The sequence below is a fragment of the Mercenaria mercenaria genome, chromosome 12, assembly GCF_021730395.1.
Source record: "Mercenaria mercenaria strain notata chromosome 12, MADL_Memer_1, whole genome shotgun sequence".
NCBI lineage: Eukaryota > Metazoa > Mollusca > Bivalvia > Venerida > Veneridae > Mercenaria > Mercenaria mercenaria.
This window is the reverse complement of record NC_069372.1, coordinates 67,659,000-67,679,066: the sequence shown is the minus strand read 5'-3', so window position 1 is coordinate 67,679,066 and position 20,067 is coordinate 67,659,000. Positions and strand designations below refer to the sequence as shown.

Here is a 20,067-nt window from a genome sequence, read left to right as displayed (position 1 = left end):
GGGCTTGAATTAGCTATTTTGACCTTGTCTGCACGATAGCAGCTTCATGATTTGAATTTATTCAAACTTGCACAAAACTTGTGTCACCATTAGATCTCGGTTCCTTTCTTGAACCGGCCAGATCCCTTAATGGGGTCCAGAGTTAGGCCCCTGAATGGGCCAAAATTAGCTATTTTGACCTTGTCTGTACAATAGCAGATTCATTTATGATTTGATTTTAACCAAACTTGCACACAACTTGTATCACCACAAGATCTTGGTTCTTTTCTTGAACTGGCCAGATTCCTTCTTGGGTTCAAGAGTTATGGCCCCTTAAAGGTCCAAAATTGGCTATTTTGGCCTTTGCAACCATATAGAGACTTCTTTTATGGTTTTATTTGATACAAACTTCCCAAATATCTTCAACAACAATAAATCTTGGATTCCATGACAAATCAGATCCAGTCGTAGGTTCCAGGGTTATTTTATATCTGATTACCTCCCCTGATTGTAATCAAAATGGATTTATATTGATCAGTAAGTACTTATAGGACGTATTTGAAATTTCATTATTGTTATAAGTTGGACTGAGACAATCAGGGTAGATAACTATGGACTGATTTTATTTCAAATTACCTCCCTTTATTTCAAATTAAAATGGGTATATCTCCATAACTAATGAAGATACTGATCTGAAATTTCATTTATGCCAACATATTTATTTGGCAGATCCTTCTTTTGTTCACTTACAATATTGTTTTTTTAATTACTTCCCTTTTACGTTACTATAAATAGCTTATTTTTAGTAACTTTTTTATTATTGGCCATAGGGAAAAGCCGAGACCACATTTCTGTGGTACAACATGGATGGTACTTCCAATTTTTAGGTGTTTTTTGACATATCTATACCTTGTAAGAATTTTTTTCTTCTTTTTGGTAAAATTTCTTCCCTTTGTTGTTCCTGTCCTTTGGATTTAGATATTTTTTCTGAGGACCTTCTTGTCCTCAAGTGCAATGATAACAGGTGAGCGATATAGGGCCATCATGGCCCTCTTGTTTAGCTCAACTATCCTATTTGCGTCAGCGTCGGCGTCCTTCTGCGTCCGCACTTTGGTTAAAGTTTTGATGCACTTTCTCTTTATCTTTGTTATTACTTGATGGGTTTACTTCAAACTTAAAATAGTTGTTCCTCATCATCACCCGCATCGTATGGCACAAGGTCCATAACTCTGACTCCAATATTTCATGAATTATCCCCCCTTTTTTCTTAGAATTTCAGGTTAAAGTTTTGGTGCACTTCCACTCTGTCTCAGTTATTATGAAATGGATTTGATTCAAACTTAAATTAGTTGTTCAGCATCATCACCCACATCATATGGCGCAAGGGTCATAACTCTGGCGCCAATATTTCATGAATTATCCCCCCTTTTTACTAAGAATTTCAGGTTAAAGTTTTGGTGCACTTTCACTTTATCTCAATTATTACTGATTGGATTTGATTCAAACTTAAAATAGTTGTTCAACATCATCACTCACATCATTTGACACAAGGGCCATAACTTTTGCACCATTATTTCATGAATTATCCCCCCTTTTTACTTAGAATTTCAGGTTAATGTTTTGGTGCACTTTCACTCTATCTCAGGTATTACTAAATGAATTTGATTCAGACTTAAAACAGTGGTTCAACATCATCACTCATATCATATGACACAAGGGCCATAACTCTTGCACCATTATTTCTTGAATTTTTACTTATATTTTCAGGTTAAAGTTTTGGTGCACTTTCACTCTTATCTCAGTTATTACTAAATGGATTTGATTCAAACTTAAAATAGTTCTTCGACATTATCACTCACATCATATGACACAAGGGCCATCACTCTTACACCATTATTTCATGAATTATTCCCCTTTTTGCTTATAATTTCAGGTTAAAGTTTTGATGCACTTTCACTCTAACTCAGTTATTACTGAATGGATTTGATTCAATCTTAAAATAGTTGTTCCACCTTATCACCCACATCATGTGACACAAGGTCCATAACTCTGGCACCTATTTTTGATGAATTATGCCCCTTTTACTTAGAATTGAAGGTTAATTTTGATGCATTTTCACTATATCTGAAGTTATTACAAAACGGATATGATTCAAAATGGCACAAGGTCTATCACTGTTGCACCAATATTTCATGAATTATGCCCCCTTTTTGTTAAGAATTATACTTGATATTTAATGTTTTGATACACTTGATCCTTATCTCCACTCCAGTGACAGCTCCAGCTTCCTCAAATGTGCCCAGTTCCACTATCCAGCATCGAAATAGTCGAGCCGGCATCCTGCATTTGTTGTCAACATTTTTACGTAACATCTCCTCTGAAACTACTTGTCAGAATAACATGAAACTTGGTCTGTAGCATCCTGGTAAGGTCCTCTCTCAGTTATTAACAAATGGGGCACTTGGCCCTCTTTTATGGGCCGCTAGAGCTAAAAATAGAAAATCTTTAAATAAAAACTTCTTATGAACCATGTGATGGATCTCATCAAATTTGGCCTGTTGCTTCATTGTAAGGTCCTCTCTCAAATCTTTTAAAATGGTGGTATTTGGCCACTTTTAGGGGTCTCTATAGATTAACATAGAAAAACCTTTAAACAACATCTTCTCATGAACTGCTAGATGGATCAATCTAGGGGCTATCAGAGCTAAAAGTAGAATAACCTTTAAATGACTTGTTCTCATAAATCGCTTGATTGATCTTCATCAAATTTAGTATGTAGTATCATTTTAAGGTAATAAAATCACTGTTAAGAAACTGGGCTGTAATGATAGTTATGACTTTTGTTTTGCTTTAAAACAAAAATTGTCGAATAGTTGAGCTTGCAGGAATATGAACAACTTCTGTTCAATATCTAATTACATGTTATAACATTTTATTTCAAAATTTAAATATTACTGTTTGCTCATCATTCATGTAGTTATTTAGAAATTATAACATACATGTGTTACATTTCTCCATTTGTCAGAGCTGTAGCAGTGATGAGAAGAAAACATTTGATGGCTGCATTCCGTTCCTCCCCGGAGGACAGGATGCTGAGACTCAGCAGTATAAATGTGCATCAGACCACCATCATAAAGCCGACTGGTTCCCATTCTTATGTGTGGTGTTTGAGTACAATGCATTCCTAGGTTACTACTATGAATGGCAGTATAAACTAGCAGAGAATGTTCAAGCCATACTCAGACGACTCTTTACCAGAACTTTCTACTGGTACAGGTGTGTAGCGTGTTTGGAAATGTATCAGCAAGCTTTTTCATGCTTTTACATTAAAAATGTTGCACTCAAGACAGTAAGAATGTTGCACTCAAGACAGTAAGAATTTAGCGCTCAAGAATGTTTTTCTTACAGTTATCAAAGAGAAAATCAAAATTTAAATGAAAGTTTTCATGCACAAAGTTTCAGGACTGCTGGACTTAGTAAATCTCATCTTGGACAAAAAAAAAATATCTTTACCAGTTATAACATTTATTGATCATCAATGCTGAATATGTATGAATCTGTGAACTTGTTGGACATAAGAAGTAATATATATACTAGTGTAACTGTATTTAAGAACTATAGCTGATGCTAAACAAGAGATCAATTAAAAACTTTACAAGCTCATATGAAGATCAATTGATATTGAGAACACATAATTGTAGCATACAAAAAAAAGATGCGAGTTAGATATTTTATCATATTATAGCACTAATTTTAAAAATTGTACATATTACATTCAATTTGCCTTTTGTAATGTTGGTGAATCTCTTATTTGAAGTGTTTTAAATGTCTGGGTTTTTGTTGGGTTTTTTTTTGTTGTTTTTTTTTTTTTTTTCAAAATAGTTTTTTAAATTTTATTTCAGAGAAGAGGAAGCAAGGATTCTGTCAGACTCCACAGATAATGTTTATAGATATGGTGTTAGTGTAAAGACCAGTAAGGGTATACTTACACTCCCACAGCCAACATTGAATGGCCAGTGCATGTACACAGCCCCTGTGAGGTACTTGAAAGACTTGGAGCATTCCTGCTCATACACTATATCTGACAGTCTATGTAGTCCATCTTCAGTGCTGAGTGCTCTTTCCTATATACAGTCATCAAATAATAATAGCATACTGGAGGAGGAGTCAAGTGTAGTTATTGCATCAACAAATGTTGTTTACAAATGTGCCACTAATTTACAGTCTTATCTTAAGTCGACACAAACTATAAGTGACATTATTGATAATACGCAAGTGTATAAATTTAATTATAATTTACCAACAGACCCAAATTGTGTTGATGAATGTGGATCTCTTAATGATAAATGTATTGATTTGAACAACTTAACAAATCCAGATCCGATAACTCCGCCTACAACACTAACAGACTGTCCGTCGCAGACCCCAGCCGCACCCACCCTGGCAAATGGTATTTGCTCAGATGCTGTGATTGATGTTGAATACACAATTAAATGGACTGGTAATAAAGTTGCTAGACTGGATGCAGTTGTTATATTAGCAGATTTTCCAATACAGAACGCTGCTGGAACAAACAATGTCCTCTCACAGAAATATAAAACTACATTTGTCCACAATGTGACTTCAGTCGGTAACGGCTCCACCGACAATTTCAATAACATCACTGATTCTCCATATGAGAGATCTGGAAGAGTTGGGTATGATGCTGGGAATCCAATATTTACTGGTTCTGAGGTTAAGAATACAACATTATCACCACCTGAATTCATGTATGTTAATACAAACACTACACGACAGATGGCTGTATTTGATACAAGTAAGTGTCTACATTAAAGATTTATATCATCAAATATCAAATAATTTGGCAGCTTCAGTGTAATGCAGCCAAAGCAAAGACATAATTGATTTGTTTACTTTTAGTACTTCCGATGAAAAAATATTATGTGAAAAAGATAAAATATTTCATTTGAGGACAGTTGTGTTCAGTTCAATTCTGGTTAGAAAATGAATTTGATAAATGCTTCTTAGATGAAATATTTAAGTGTTTAAATTGTAAACTATCTCTAATCATATTGTAGTTGCAGATGGGTTATGTTTGAATGCTGGAAGAAGAAGTATAAAGTTTCGTGAGGACATTACCACACAGTGTAAACTTATGTTGAATCATGCAGAGTTTTCTGACTGCTTAGGATTGAGGTAGGTTCATGTTAGCTAGTCGTACACATTAAAGTTAGTAAGTCGTACAAGTTCATTTGAGCAGGTCATACAGATTCATGTTAGCACAATACACAGTAATTTAGGCAAGTCATATACATACATGTTGGCAAGTCATACACATTCATGTTAGCAAGTCATACATGTTCATGTTGGCAAGTCTTACACATTCACATTAGCAAGTCATACATGTTCATGTTGGCAAGTCTTACACATTCATGTTGGCCAGTCATACATGTTCATGTTAGCAAGTCAAAGATTTCACAGTAATTCTTGTTTTTGAACATAATTGAAGTATTAGATAAAAAATTGATTACTGTATAATCCTATTTACCATAATCGGCCGAATATAGGTCGCACTCGTGTATAGGACGCAGTGAAAAAATATCAGCAGATATCTGGAAAAATGCTTATACCCACTTATCCGAATTTATGTTTGTCCGAAATTCGCTATAGTCTCTACGAACTCTCCGGTTTTTGCTAAATCATTGTCGATGTTTTTAGCTCACCTGTCACATAGTGACAAGGTGAGCTTTTGTGATCACCCTTCGTCCGTCGTCCATCAACAATTTCTTGTCTGCACGATAGTGGTTTCATTTATGATTTTATTTTAACCAAACTTACACACAACTTGTATCACCATATGATCTCAGTTCCTTTCTTGAACTGGCCAGATCCCATTATGGGTTCCAGGGTTACGGCCCCTGAAAGGGCCAAAATTAGCTGTTTTGACCTTGTCTGCACAATAGCAGCTTTATTTATTATTTGACTTTTACCAAACTGGCACACAACTTGTATCACCACAAGATCTTGGTTCTTTTCTTGAACTGGCGAGATTCCATCATGGGTTCCAGAGTTATGGCCGCTGAAAGGGCCAGAATTAGCTATTTTGACCTTGTCTGCACAATAGCAGCTTCATTTATGATTTGATTTTAAGCAAACTTGCACACAACTTGTATCACCACAAGATCTTGGTTCCTTTCTTGAACTGGCAAGATTCCATCATGGGTTCCAGAGTTATGGCCCCTGAAAGGGCCAGAATTAGCTATTTTGACCTTGTCTGCACAATAGCAGCTTCATTTATGATTTGAATTTAATCAAACTTGCACAAAACTTGTGTCACTATAAGATGTTGATTCCTTAGTTGAACTGGCCAGATCCCCTAATGGGTTCCAGAGTTGTGGCCCCTGAAAGGGCCAAAATTAGCTATTTTGACCTTGTCTGCACAATAGCAGCTTCATTTATGATTCGATTTTAACCAAACTTGCACACAACTTGTATCACCACAAGATCTTAGTTCCTTTCTTGAACTGGCCAGATTTCATCATGAGTTCCAGAGTTATGGCCCGTTAAAGGTCCAAAATTGGCTATTTTGGCTTTTGCAGCCATATAGAGACTTCATTTATGGTTTTATTTGATACAAACTTCCAAAATAACTTCAACAACAATAATTCTTGGATTTCATGACAAATCAGATCCAAGCGTAGGTTCAGAGTTATTTTATATCTGATTACCTCCTCTGATTGTATCAAAATGGATTTATATCAGTAAGTACTTATAGGACTTATTTGAAATTTCATTATTGTCATTAGTTGGACTGAGCCAATCAGGGTAGATAACTATGGACTGATTTTATGTCAAATTACCTCCCTTTATTAACAAGGTTTTCAACGAAAAAAAAACCTGAGTTATTAGATTGGGGTATGTCGTTGGTCGGGCGGGCGGGCGGATGGCGGCGTCAAACTGGTGTTTCCAGTCAATAACTTTTGTTTCGGTAAAGATATTTGAATAAAACTTGGTATGTATGTAGCTTATATCAAGGCAAAGGATGGGATTGATTTTGGGGTTTCTGGGGTCAAGGTCACTGTTACTTAAAATAGAAAAAGGGTTTCTGGTCAATAACTTTTGTTTCGGTAAAGATATTTGAATAAAACTTGGTATGTATTTAGCTTATATCAAGACAAAGGCTGGGATTGATTTTGGGGTTTCTGGGGTCAAGGTCAAGGTCACTGTTACTTAAAATAGAAAAAGGTTTTCCGGTCAATAACTTAACTTAGGAATGAGCTATCATGATGAAACTTTGTGTATAGAAAACTTATATAAAGTTGTAGCTTGGGATTGATTTTGGGGTTTCTGGGATCAAGGTCAAGGTCATTGTTACTAAAAATAGGGTTATGGTTAGGTTAGGGTTAGGGTTAAGGTTTTGCTTTAAAGTGGTGCACTGTGATTCAGTATACTTTTTTATTCTTACAAAAAGTGTTGAAAACCTGGTTTCGTGGCATTGCCGCATTTCTTGTTTCAAATTAAAATGGGTATATCTCCGTAACTAATGAAGATACTGATCTGAAATTTCATTTATGTCAACAGATTTATTTGGCAGATCCTTCTTTTGTTCACTTACAATAATTTTTTTTTTTTAATTACTTTCCTTTTACGTTACTATAAATAGCTTATATTTAGTAACTTTTTAATTCACCTGTCACATAGTGACAAGGTGAGCTTTTGTGATCACCCTTCGTCCGTCGTGTGTGCGTCTGTGCGTCCGTCAACAATTTCTTGTCTGCACGATAGTGGTTTCATTTATGATTTTATTTTAACCAAACTTACACACAACTTGTATCACCATAAGATCTCGGTTCCTTTCTTGAACTGGCCAGATCCCATTATGGGTTCCAGAGTTATGGCCCCTGAAAGGGCCAAAATCAGCTATTTTGACCTTGTCTGCATAATAGCAGCTTTATTTATGATTTGATTTTTACCAAACTGGCACACAACTTGTAGCACCATAAGATCTTGGTTCCTTTCTTGAACTGGCCAGATTCCATTATGGGTTCCAGAGTTATGGCCCCTGAAAGGACCAGAATTAGCTATTTTGCCCTTGTCTGCACAATAGCAGCTTCATTTATGATTTGAATTTAATCAAACTTGCACAAAACTTGTGTTGCCATAAGATCTCAGTTCCTTTCTTTAACTGGCCAGATCCCCTAATGGGTTCCAGAGTTATGGCCCCTGAAAGGGCCAAAATTAGCTGTTTTGACCTTGTCTGCACAATAGCATCTTCATTTATGATTTGATTTTAACCAAACTTGCACACAACTTGTATCACCACAAGATCTTGGTTCCTTTCTTAAACTGGACAGATTCCATCATGGGTTCCAGAGTTATGGCCCCTTAAATGTCCAAAATTGGCTATTTTGGCTTTTGCAGCCATATAGAGACTTCATTTATGGTTTTATTTGATACAAACTTCCAAGATATCTTCAACAACAATAAATCTTGGATTCCATGACAAATCAGGTCCATTCGAAGTTTCCACAGTTATTTTATATCTGATTACCTCCCCTGATCGTAGTCAAAATGGATTTATATCAGTAAGTACTTACAGGACTTATTTGAAATTTCATTATTGTTATTAGTTGGACCGAGCCAATCAGGGTAGATAACTATGGACAGATTTTATGTAAAATTACCTCCCTTTATTTTTGAAATTGAAATGGGTATATCTCCGTAACTAATGAAGATACTGATCTGAAATTTCATTTATGTTAACAGATTTATTTGGCAGATCCTTCTTTTGTTGACTTACAATAATTTTCTTTTGAATTACTTCCCTTTTACGTCACTATAAATAGCCTATTTTGAGTAACTTTTTTATTATTGGCTGTAGGGAAAAACCGAGACCACTTTTCTGTGGTACAGCATGGATGGTACCTCCAGTTTTTAGGTGTATTTTGACATATCTGTACCTTGTAAGAATTTTTTTTTTCTTTTTACTTAAATTTCTTCCCTTTATTGTTACTGTCCTTTGGACTTAGATATTTTTTCTAAGGACCTTGTCCTCAAGTGCAATGATAACAGGTGAGCGATATAGGGCCATCATGGCCCTCTTGTTTGGATGTTGTGGCAAGTATTTAAATTGAAAAAGCATAAACTCTGTGTAAGCACTAAACTGCCGCATCCTCTGACCACTCCATGAATATTGACGCCAGTGAAAACGAAAGTACACTTTGGCACGTGGCGGTAAAATGACATAATTTTAAGACTGGTTTGCAAATTGTTTTAAACATTACGGATCAGCGACTATGATCATATTGGATCAGTCTAAAATCTCGCATGCACATGTTTACAATTGCCTCCGGGTATGATTAAATGGTTAATTGTTTGCAGATTATGACAGTAGGTGTAAGATAAGTAATGCCTCGGGCGTGAATTTCTCGATGAACAAGAGGGTTATAGACAACTATCAAAATTACCGTCTGTTTGAAGATTAGATAATCGATTTCCGGGCTACCTGATATGTAGTTTCAAGTATTTTAATGCAAAATGTGTGAAAACATGCCGGGAAAGTTTTACACAGGTCTTGTTAAAAACTTAATGATCAGTTACAGAAATGCGTAGTAAAATATATTTAAATGAAAAACAGCATTTATTTATATTTTTATGCGAGCTCTAAATTTTACATTTTAAACAAAAGTAATTTAAGACGCCAGGTCCCGATACCGGCTATTAGCTATGCCCGAGTCATTGGTATTTACTCCCCTTGAATTCTCTTCAATATAGAGGTACGCGAGTAAACAAAGATCGATTTTCTTAATTTTTGAGTTGGGGGAAATGTTTGGTCTTTTTCTATCCCCATATATAGGACGCATCGGTCCTTTGAGATGAGAATCTCGTAAAAAAATGTGCGTCTTATATTCGTAGAATGACGGTAGTAAAATTGTGCTATCTTGCAAGAGATGTTTAAACTGTAGTTCTTTAAGGAGCATGATTTATTTAATCCTTCAGTATTTAAATGATATGATTATCACACTTTGACCTAAGAAAACTTCATAAAACAAATAGATGGTTATCATACCTTAATTACATTTGCTCCTACAATATATGTTATAAAAGATAAATTCAAAATTACTTACAGGAAGTTGATTATAAATCGGCTGAACAACCTGATGCCATCAGATCTGATTGGTCGCCGTGGTTACAATGATCAGGCTAACAGAGGGTACTGGCTTCCAGTTCTCAGGTATTGTCTCATACACAAAAAAGGGCAATTCATCACAATATCTATTTACCCAATTGGAAAGTCAGAAGTACGCATGCTTATGAGAGTTTTTTTTTTTTTTTTTTTTGCTAATTACGCAGTTTTTGTTATTGTGCGAAAAATTTTCTTAGCAAAAGATGAGGAATTTTTATTTCTTTTATAGACAATAAAAAAACAACAGCATATGCAAAGATTGAATCGTAAATTTTTTAGACTGTTTTCATATTTCACAGTGTTTATGTGAAAATATCTTTGTGGCAAAACTTAAAAGATTTCATGAATGGACTTGTAAGTGCATAAGTTGAAATTCAGCTTTTTCTCTTAGAGCATGTTTTAGATTATGTTAATTTTTATGCCCCCGAAGGGAGGCATATAGTTTTTGAACCGTCTGTCCGTCTGTCGGTCTGTCAGTCTGTCGGTCTGTCCGCAATTTTCGTGTCCGGTCCATATCTTTGTCATCGATGGATGGATTTTCAAATAACTTGGCATGAATGTGTACCACAGTAAGACGACGTGTCGCGCGCAAGACCCAGGTCCGTAGCTCAAAGGTCAAGGTCACACTTAGACATTAAAGGATAGTGCATTGATGGGCGTGTCCGGTCCATATCGTTGTCATCGATGGATGGATTTTCAAATAACTTGGCATGAATGTGTACCACAGTAAGACGACGTGTCGCGCGCAAGACCCAGGTCCGTAGCTCAAAGGTCAAGGTCACACTTAGACATTAAAGGATAGTGCATTGATGGGCGTGTCCGGTCCATATCTTTGTCAACCATGGATGGATTTTCAAATAACTTGGCATGAATGTGTACCACAGTAAGACGACGTGTCGCGCGCAAGACCCAGGTCCGTAGCTCAAAGGTCAAGGTCACACTTAGACGTTAAAGGTAATTTTTCATGATAGTGCATTGATGGGCGTGTCCGGTCCATATCTTTGTCATTCATACATGGATTTTAAAATAACTACACATGAATGTGTGGCACAGTAAGACGACGTGTAGCGCGCAAGACCCAGCTCCGTAGGTCAAAGGTCCTAAACTCTAACATCGGCCATAACTACTCATTCAAAGTGCCATCGGGGGCATATGTCATCCTATGGAGACAGCTCTTGTTTAATCCTGTGAATCCTGAATATATTGAATTTGTTTTGTTATTGATGTATATCTCAATGTGAAATATAAATGTGTACACTTACCTTGCAGGGATGACTTGACACCTCAGTGTATATTAAGTGAGTATTTCCCCCTTGGCTTGAGCCCAGTAGACAACCGTACTGGGATATGTTACAATATAACTAGCGGTATCCACCTGGAGATCTTCTATGGTGTCACAGGAAAGTCCAACAGTTTTCCCATTTATGAAATTCTTGGTAGTAAAGTCAGGTAAGACTCCTGTTCATTTCTGCCCGATAACAACATTTTAATCTACCAAGTTATAATGATGTTAATTGATTGTTGGTTTGCAATGATTACATGTAGAACTAGACATTGTATTTTGTTAGAGTTCACATTTCGATACTCATATGACTTGTACATTGCTGTTTTGTCATCTAGAAACAAGAAAACAGTATTAAATGTAGCAAAAATTGAAACGTAGCTTTCAAGCTAGGAAAAGAAACCTGTGTCGGGTTAACTGCTTCTTAAGAAAATACTGTTTTATATGCAGTTTCTCACATTGCTGTCTACTAGTATCTCTATGTATCTATTGAAATTTCTTGTATTATGCTATGATGTACTTGCCTCAACATATCTCTGTAATTACTTGATGGAATTGATTCAGACTTAAAATAGGTATTCCTCATTATCACCCACATCATCTGACATAAGGGCCATAACTCCTGCACCAATATTTCATGATTTATCCCCCCTTTTCACTTAGATTTTCAGGTTAAAGTTTTATTGCACTTTCACTCTATCTCTGCTTTGACTTAATGGATTTGATTCAAACTTAAAATAATTGTTCAACATCATCACCCACATCATATGACACAAGGTGCATAACTCTGGCACAAATTTTTAATGAATTATTCCCCCTTTTTACTTAGAATTTCGGGTTAAAGTTTTGATGCACTTTCACTCTATCTCTGTTATTGCTGAATGGGTTTGATTCATACTTAAAAGAATTGTTCAACATCATCACCCACATCATATGACACAAGGTGCATAATTCTGGCACAAATTTTTCATGAATTATTCCCCCTTTTTATCTAGAATTTCAGGTTAAAGTTTGGATGCACCTTTACTCTATCTCTATTATTTCTTAATGGATTTGATTTATACTTAAAGTAGTTTTCAACATCATCACCCACATCATATAACACAAGATGCATAACTCTGGGACCAATGTTTCATGAATTATGCCCCCTTTTACTTAGAATTTAAGATTAATTTTGATGCATTTTCACTATATCTCAGTTCTTACGAAATGCATTTGATTCAAACTTGAAGTACTTGTTCCACATCATCACCCTCATCATATAACACAAGGTGCATAACTCTGGCACCAATGTTTCATGAATTATGCCCCCTTTTACTTAGAATTTAAGGTTAATTTTAATGTATTTTCACTATATCTCAGTTATTACGAAATGCATTTGATTCAAACTTGAAGTACTTGTTCCACATCGTCACCCTCATCATATGACACAATGTGCATAACTCCTGCACCAATATTTTATGAATTATGCCCTCTTTTTGTTTAGAATGTATCTATTGAAATTTCTTGTATTATGCTATGTACTTGCCTCTATGTATCTTTTCAAATTTCTTGTATTATGCTATGTACTTGCCATATTTATCTTGATTTTGTTTATGGCTTAAGGAAAATAACTTGCTGATTTGCTTACTAAACACTGAAAATTGATTGTTAGAAGAAAAGTGAAAAACACATTGAAACATATTGCAACTTAGTTGTTTGTAATCAAGCTAATTTACAGGTGATTAAACAGGTGTTGCTCCATAGAATAATTACACTAAACTCAAAGGTCTTAAAGATTTCAGTTGAAAATATGTATGTAATATTAACAACAAAACTAATATTTTTTCAGTTATTCTAACACAACATGGCAGGTAAGATGTAGCGGACCTGCAGGTGGTGTTTGTCAGGGAACTAACTCGCAACCATTCTACTTGACAAGTTCAGTACGATTCATAGAGATACCACCTCAGACCCCAGAGCCGGTTTCAAGGTAGAATTATTTTTCTGAATATGAAGTTTTGAATCAGAGGCCTCCAAATCCTATTTTCTAAGTATGGAAAACATCTTTTTATAACAGAGTTATACTGGATAACTTTTACAATCAAAAATTAAATACAGGACCAGTCGTAAAAAATCAAAGGGCCTGATAAATTTCATTTTACAGATTTACCTCACTGTCCTGAAATCTTTCTGCTAAGTAAATCAGTCTCTAAAAATGTTTATTACTCACCACCACACTTCCTTCCTCTTTTATTTGGGGCCTCCATGGTTAAGTGGTTTAAGGTTGTTGACTTGAAATCACTTACCTCTTACCTCTTGGTTTGTGCCCGGCTTGTGTCATCCAGTGGGTAAGCACTTGTTGGCTTGTTGAAGGTCGTTTGTAATGCCTTGATTGTCCTACCTGAAGTTGTCATCAACCATTAAAGCTTGTTGTTTGACCTAAACTGTTGTGGATGTGACTTTAAACGGACTAAAACAAGCAAACTCTTCTACAAGCCAAGTGTATCTCCCATAGATACATATAATATATATAGTCATTTACATGACCACAAAATTTAAGTGATTAAGGTAGTTCTGCACGTTTGGATCGAAATTTTTTCTACAATGTAGAATTTGATTAAACTCTGATTTTTCAAAACTTCAGAATATACCTAGAAAATTCAGCAGATAAAAAGGATAGGGTCGTGTGCTTGAATTTTTGCTAGACCGATTTGAAAATTTCGGACCTCGCGCAAGTTTTCATAATGTGAGTCTATGGGAAAATAGCAACTTTCATATAACATTTTCGCGAATAGAAAATTTTCCACAGTGTAGATTTTAATGAAACTTCTCACAGTCGTAAATAAACATATGGCCTATAATATAGTGAAATAAAATGTATAGGTCCGTGTGCTTATTTCTGAGATATTTGGCCGTGATTAAAGTGAACCACCTATTTGAAGCTGCTTTTAAGACATTATTTTGAATTATTTAAAGTGTCAGATGTTTTAATATCATATTTTAACTTTAGAAAGATAGAGACTGTTACAATTTAATAAATTTATTCACAGGTTGCCTTTAATTCATAAACTGATTTTCATTTCCGTACGCCAAATCCAGGCTTTATTTTACGTTTTCCGGATAAATGATGTTACGCCATATCTTCCGGTTTATCAAACATGCAGAACTACCTTAAGATGATTTGAATGGATTTATTGATTTTTTGTTCACCAGAATATTTTCAGGGTGAACTGTTAGTATTGTCTGGCATCTATTGTCCTGCAGGAACGTTTTGACTTAAACATCTTCTTACCTTCTACTGCTGGTCAGAATTAGGGGTAATGTTGGGTCGGATGAGCAATTTGGGGCCATTGTGGCCCGATTGTCTTTACTTATTTTCAGATCTGTTTATTCTACATTTAATAAATGGAAGTACCTTTTTCTATCATAAGACTTAATTGTATGGTTTATTTTTTATTTTTTCCAGATACTATGAGACACCAAGAGAAGAAGACAAACAGCTGTGTCCAGGTGACATTTGCTGGGACAATTTATTCTACCCATTCACACGTAGATACAATTCAGACAGTCGAGAATACGTGTTTGGAATGGTCTCCTTATCCATTATCTTCTTTGTCGGCTATCTTCTTGTATCCAGACCATTCTGGTGATACACTCGTCTGTGATATTATGCATGGAAAGTTGAGAAACATGGGAAAATAATGCTTTTTAGTGCTACATTTGTGAAAACTTAGAGGATATACACTGTATAGAGAATACAAAGGTGGTACTACTGTGTGTTACCGTGAAATATTTATGAGGGACTAAATTCTGTGTATTTCATAGTTGCATCAGTTCTTGAAATAAAGTCCCAATGATCAAATGAAGTTCCCATTGATTACATCTTCAAAAGGTGAGGTCAGCAAATTAAGATCCCACGAAATAGCCATTCTGACAAAAACCATGAAAAGATATGCTCACAGAAAAATTATTTTATTTTATGATAAACAGAAATTCTCGGGATAAGTAAAGGCAGTGTTTATATATACTTAGAGCATAAAATACTGTACAATCATTATCATGTTACTCCTAGATATCAGCTTATGGAGATAATGAACAATTTAAATGTTTGTTGGGATTTTTATTTGTGGATTGGTAAAAACATGAAGATTAGTCCCCTAAATGCAATATCACAGTATTGGTCAAATTTATTAATTGAAGCCAATGGTCTGTGGGTGTTGCTTGTGGAAGGAGAAATGTCCATCTGTAAGATACCAGTTTTTGTGTAGATTTTTAATATCACATAGTTAGTGATCAACTTACGTGTTGTAACACAAGGCAGCTTCTGTAAAAAGTGTAGATGGCAGTAAACATATTTGTATTTATTTTAGCTTAAGTGTACTTGAGTTTAACTGTATGGGAAATATTGCACCATACCGGAGTTATACCTCTGCCTTCTGGAACAGTTTGTTTGGTCAGAGATACAGACTAACAGAAGATATTACAAAGGCTTGAATTTGTTACGGTCATTCACTAGTAAGCTTGAATACATATTGAGTAGAGCTGTCAGTTGCACATAGAGAACAAGGTAGTTGCATGTGCATACTCTAGGGACAGGTTGGTTAACTTACTGCTTTAAGATAGTACTGCACATCTGGAACAATTTTATTTCTACAATTCAAAATTTGATTAAACCCTGATTTTCTAAAGCTGCAGAGTATATTTAGAAAATTCTGCAAATAAAAAAGATATGGTCATAAAAAATTTGACCTCACACAAGTTTTCATAATGGAGTCTCAGGGAAAATCACAATTTTTGTGAAAAGAATTTTTTCTGCTATGTAGATTTTAATGAAATTTCTCACAGTTGTAACAAAATGTATGGGCTATAATATGGTGAAATAAGATGTATAGGTCCATGCTTGTTTTGAGATATTTATCCATATTTAAAGAGATCAGCACATTACATGCACATTTTAAGACAATAATGTTATTTAATGTTTCATATAATGTGTCAAAAGTTTAATATTATATTTTATTTTAGAAAGATAGTAACATTGCCGTTTTAATAGATTTACTCACAGTTTGCCATTAATTCATAAAAACAATTTTCATTTCCATATACAGAGTCTGACTTTATTCTTCGTTCTCCAGATAAATGACCAAACCTTTCCCTTGCTCATGAGGCAAAGTTTAATAATTTGCCAATAAAGTTGAAATGTAGTTTAGTTACTCTTGATGGTTTAGTATGAATGTACATTTTGCTAAGTATAATTTTGTTACCAGTATTCCGTCCAGGGTTTTAATAACAGAATTGCATTTTAAAGCTTAGTTGAAGTGATAGTATGTGTCATGTTTTAATACTGATTGAATCATGCATCTCTAGTAAATTTAATATTACTGATTTATTTATTGTATAACTTTACAAAAGAAATAAATTATTTATTATAGTATGTCTTACTGTTGTACCATAACCAAAGTTAACAATCATTTCTTTACTATACCCCAGGTAAAGGTTTGCAAGTTTTTCTTAAAATAAGCCTAAAATGACATTTGCCAATGATAATTTTATAACTATTTTAAATGTATGCCAGTACAAATGGGTAGAATATTTGATAGAAAAGGTACATGTAGATCTATGATAATGAAGGTACCTGTAGATCTTCCTGTGCTAAATAATAATCCTGCAAGGTTTGATGAATGGATAAAATACTTTCTTGAGATGTGAACGACAAATTTGGACTGACGGACAAGGGCAACTCTAAAAGTGGGGGCACAAAAATATTTAGAAATGAAACCAAAAACAATGATGTGCTTGAGAAGTTTGTTGTCACGTGTTAACATTTTGATTTGTAAACCTAAAAATTAGCATGATAGTCACCTCAGAATAATTATGTCTCCCGCACCACTGTGGTGGGAGACATATTGATTTACTCCTGTGTGTCCGTCACAAATCTTGTCCGCACTCCAAGTCAAACATTTCTCATCCGATCTTCACCAAACTTGAACAAAATGTGTTTGCCCATAAGTCCCTGGCCAAGTGCGATAACTAGCCAAATCAGCCCAGGCACTTCGGAATTATGGCCCTTGAATTACCGAAAATCGGCCTTTTTTCTCTTGTCCGCGCTCTAAGTCAAACATTTCTCATCTGATCTTCACCAAACTTGAACAAATTGTTTATGACCATAACTCCTCGGACAAGTTCATTAACTAGCCAAACTGCCTGAGGCACGTCAGAATTATGGTCCTTGAATTACCCCAAATCAGCCATTTTACACTTCAAAGGTATATTAGTAGTGTAAACAGTATATAAAGACCGACTTACTATATAGATAATTAGGCAGTTGAGGGAGACATGCGCTTTTCTCAAAAGCAGCTCTAGTTGCATTATGTGATTGTGGAGACTGGCTGAATATGGGGTATAAAGGACAGGATTTCTACGAGGGAAGTAGCTACAAATATAGAACTAGATAATCAGACGATCATTCTACAGGTCCGATACCCAATATCTTGGATGAAGACTAAGAGATTTGACTTTTACTACGTCTGGGAACATTTAAAGGATAACAAACACTAAATTACTGACAAAGTCATTAGTGTAAACAGACTTCATTATTCCAGTTTTTGGATATATTGGAAGCATATTCTAACATTTTTAATAATGATGGTTATTGAACAAGTCCTTTAATAAGTCTTATATTTAATATGCAGCCTATTACTTTTGTGTGGAAAGGTAAGAACAATCTCTTGAAATGCTTTAAAACTGAACACATAGAGAGATGGTACTCAGGGTGTTGAATTCTTCATGTGAGCAGGCCATCCATCTGGCTTATGGAAAGTCGACAGTTCTACCCAGGTGCCCGCTCATGATGAAATAATGCATGGAGGGGTACCTGGGGTCTTCCTCTACCATCAAAAGATGGAAAGTTGCCATATGACCTATACTTGTGTCGGTGCAATGTTAAACCCAACAAAATAAGTAACTAGCTGATAATGCACAACTTAATTTGGTGGTGTTTGACCAAGAATATTTGTATTGTCTGATAATACCAAGACATGACTAATAATAACCCTTCAGATGTCCAATATTTCATTTGGCTTGCGAAAAACCATATATTTTTTTTACTTTCTAGTTTTCAATGATACTTCAACAGAAATCCAGTTAATAAAGTGTAAGATTTATCATTTCACAGTTAAAAGCATGGCTGTAGTGATTCATGCATATTATTATGGTCATCTTATTTACTAATTCTTGTTCAGCAAATACACCTCTTTAAAATGATAAAAAATAACATGGGGGTCACCAGGCATTGAAATGTTATCTACCGGTATTTGATTGGATACCTGAAGTCTGATTATACCCTGATTCATGTTACATAATTTCACTAACAAAAAATAACCATTTATTCCATAGCAAAGCCGGCAGTGCATTCAAATGGCATCAGGCGCCTGATATGCGAAATTCAAACATTTATTAATACATTTAAGGTGACACAGTCGCGCAACAATTTAAAAATAAGTATGTCAAAAGACATCAGACGGTGGTGTTTTAACCTTTAGCATGCTGATGGCAAGTGATTTTGCCTTTGCGACCAGAGCAGACCAAGGCTGATCATGTACTGCCCAAATTGACTGATGGACCTGTCAGTTTTAGAAGTTTAGCAGGGTAAAGATTAATGAATCAAAAGTAATTTGTAGAGATACAAGAAGAAACAGATGAATGAGTCATGAATATTTTATTATTGCTTTACTTTAGAAGCCCCAGCACGTTGTGTAGACAAACAGTATATGTAAAATGTTATTACATAACGCATAAAAAATGTACAACACTTACAAAAGTGAACACACTAAAATACAGCAGACAACACACTAAGTAGCTAAAATGAACATATGTCCCTAAATGGGCATTTGGCGATGGAGGCCTCTCACTCTTCAATAATACAGATACCTTTCATTTGTGAAGGCAACAGCTGGCTGAGTCATATAAGAAACATTTCTAACAGACAGAGGCGAAGATGTTTCCCTATATTCATATATTACTGGTGCAAAACAATCAAAACAGGGTCACCCATGGTACACCTCAAAATTGGGCCAGCAGTTTCTTACAAGAAATCTTTCAAAGCCCAAACTATATTATATATAAAGAAAAGTGACCATAGCAGCCATGTTCTTGACAATTCTGAATAATCTGAACTGTCTTGGTAGAGCATCACTTTTGGAACATTTCTGTAAATTATTTGGAAAGGTGACCAATGGTTCAGCAAGAAGATTTTTAGTGGGTCCTTTCCATTGTTATAGCAACCATAGTTCTGCATGAAATGAAAATTGTTCAGCACCTCTGAAAGGGGGCCACCTAAGGAACGTTCCTATGAAAATTTGGTTAAATGGTTTTACATAAAATGTTGTTTGAAGAAAATATGGATGGCCAGAACCCAGATGGTGAGTGGTTGCAATAACTCAATTTATGCAACTTTGGTTCCGGAGAGCTAAAAAAGCAACTTCAGAAATAAATGATGAAAACAAAATTCAGATCAACATAGTACAAAAAGCACTGCATACATACTCTTAAAATGACCAAAAAATATAAATAGTTATTAAGGCATTTTGATGAACACTATACCCAAAATTAGCACTGCATACATTCTGGGAAATATAATTAT

At 35.1% G+C, this 20,067-nt stretch overlaps 1 protein-coding gene across 2 annotated transcripts in view; it reads left to right on the top strand.

Annotated features, from left to right (window-relative positions):
- Positions 1 to 19,906, top strand: part of LOC123533766 (tectonic-2-like) — a 28,510-nt gene extending 8,604 nt beyond the window's left edge. For both annotated transcript variants that reach the window (XM_053520273.1, XM_045315617.2), the window contains exons 3-9: positions 3,005 to 3,255; positions 3,882 to 4,795; positions 5,058 to 5,175; positions 10,109 to 10,213; positions 11,435 to 11,614; positions 13,279 to 13,419; positions 14,896 to 19,906. In XM_053520273.1, the coding sequence (XP_053376248.1) occupies positions 3,005 to 3,255; positions 3,882 to 4,795; positions 5,058 to 5,175; positions 10,109 to 10,213; positions 11,435 to 11,614; positions 13,279 to 13,419; positions 14,896 to 15,079 (1,893 nt within the window). In that variant the 3' untranslated portion in view covers positions 15,080 to 19,906. The remainder of the gene's footprint in view (positions 1 to 3,004; positions 3,256 to 3,881; positions 4,796 to 5,057; positions 5,176 to 10,108; positions 10,214 to 11,434; positions 11,615 to 13,278; positions 13,420 to 14,895) is intronic.
- Positions 19,907 to 20,067: the final 161 nt, after the last annotated feature.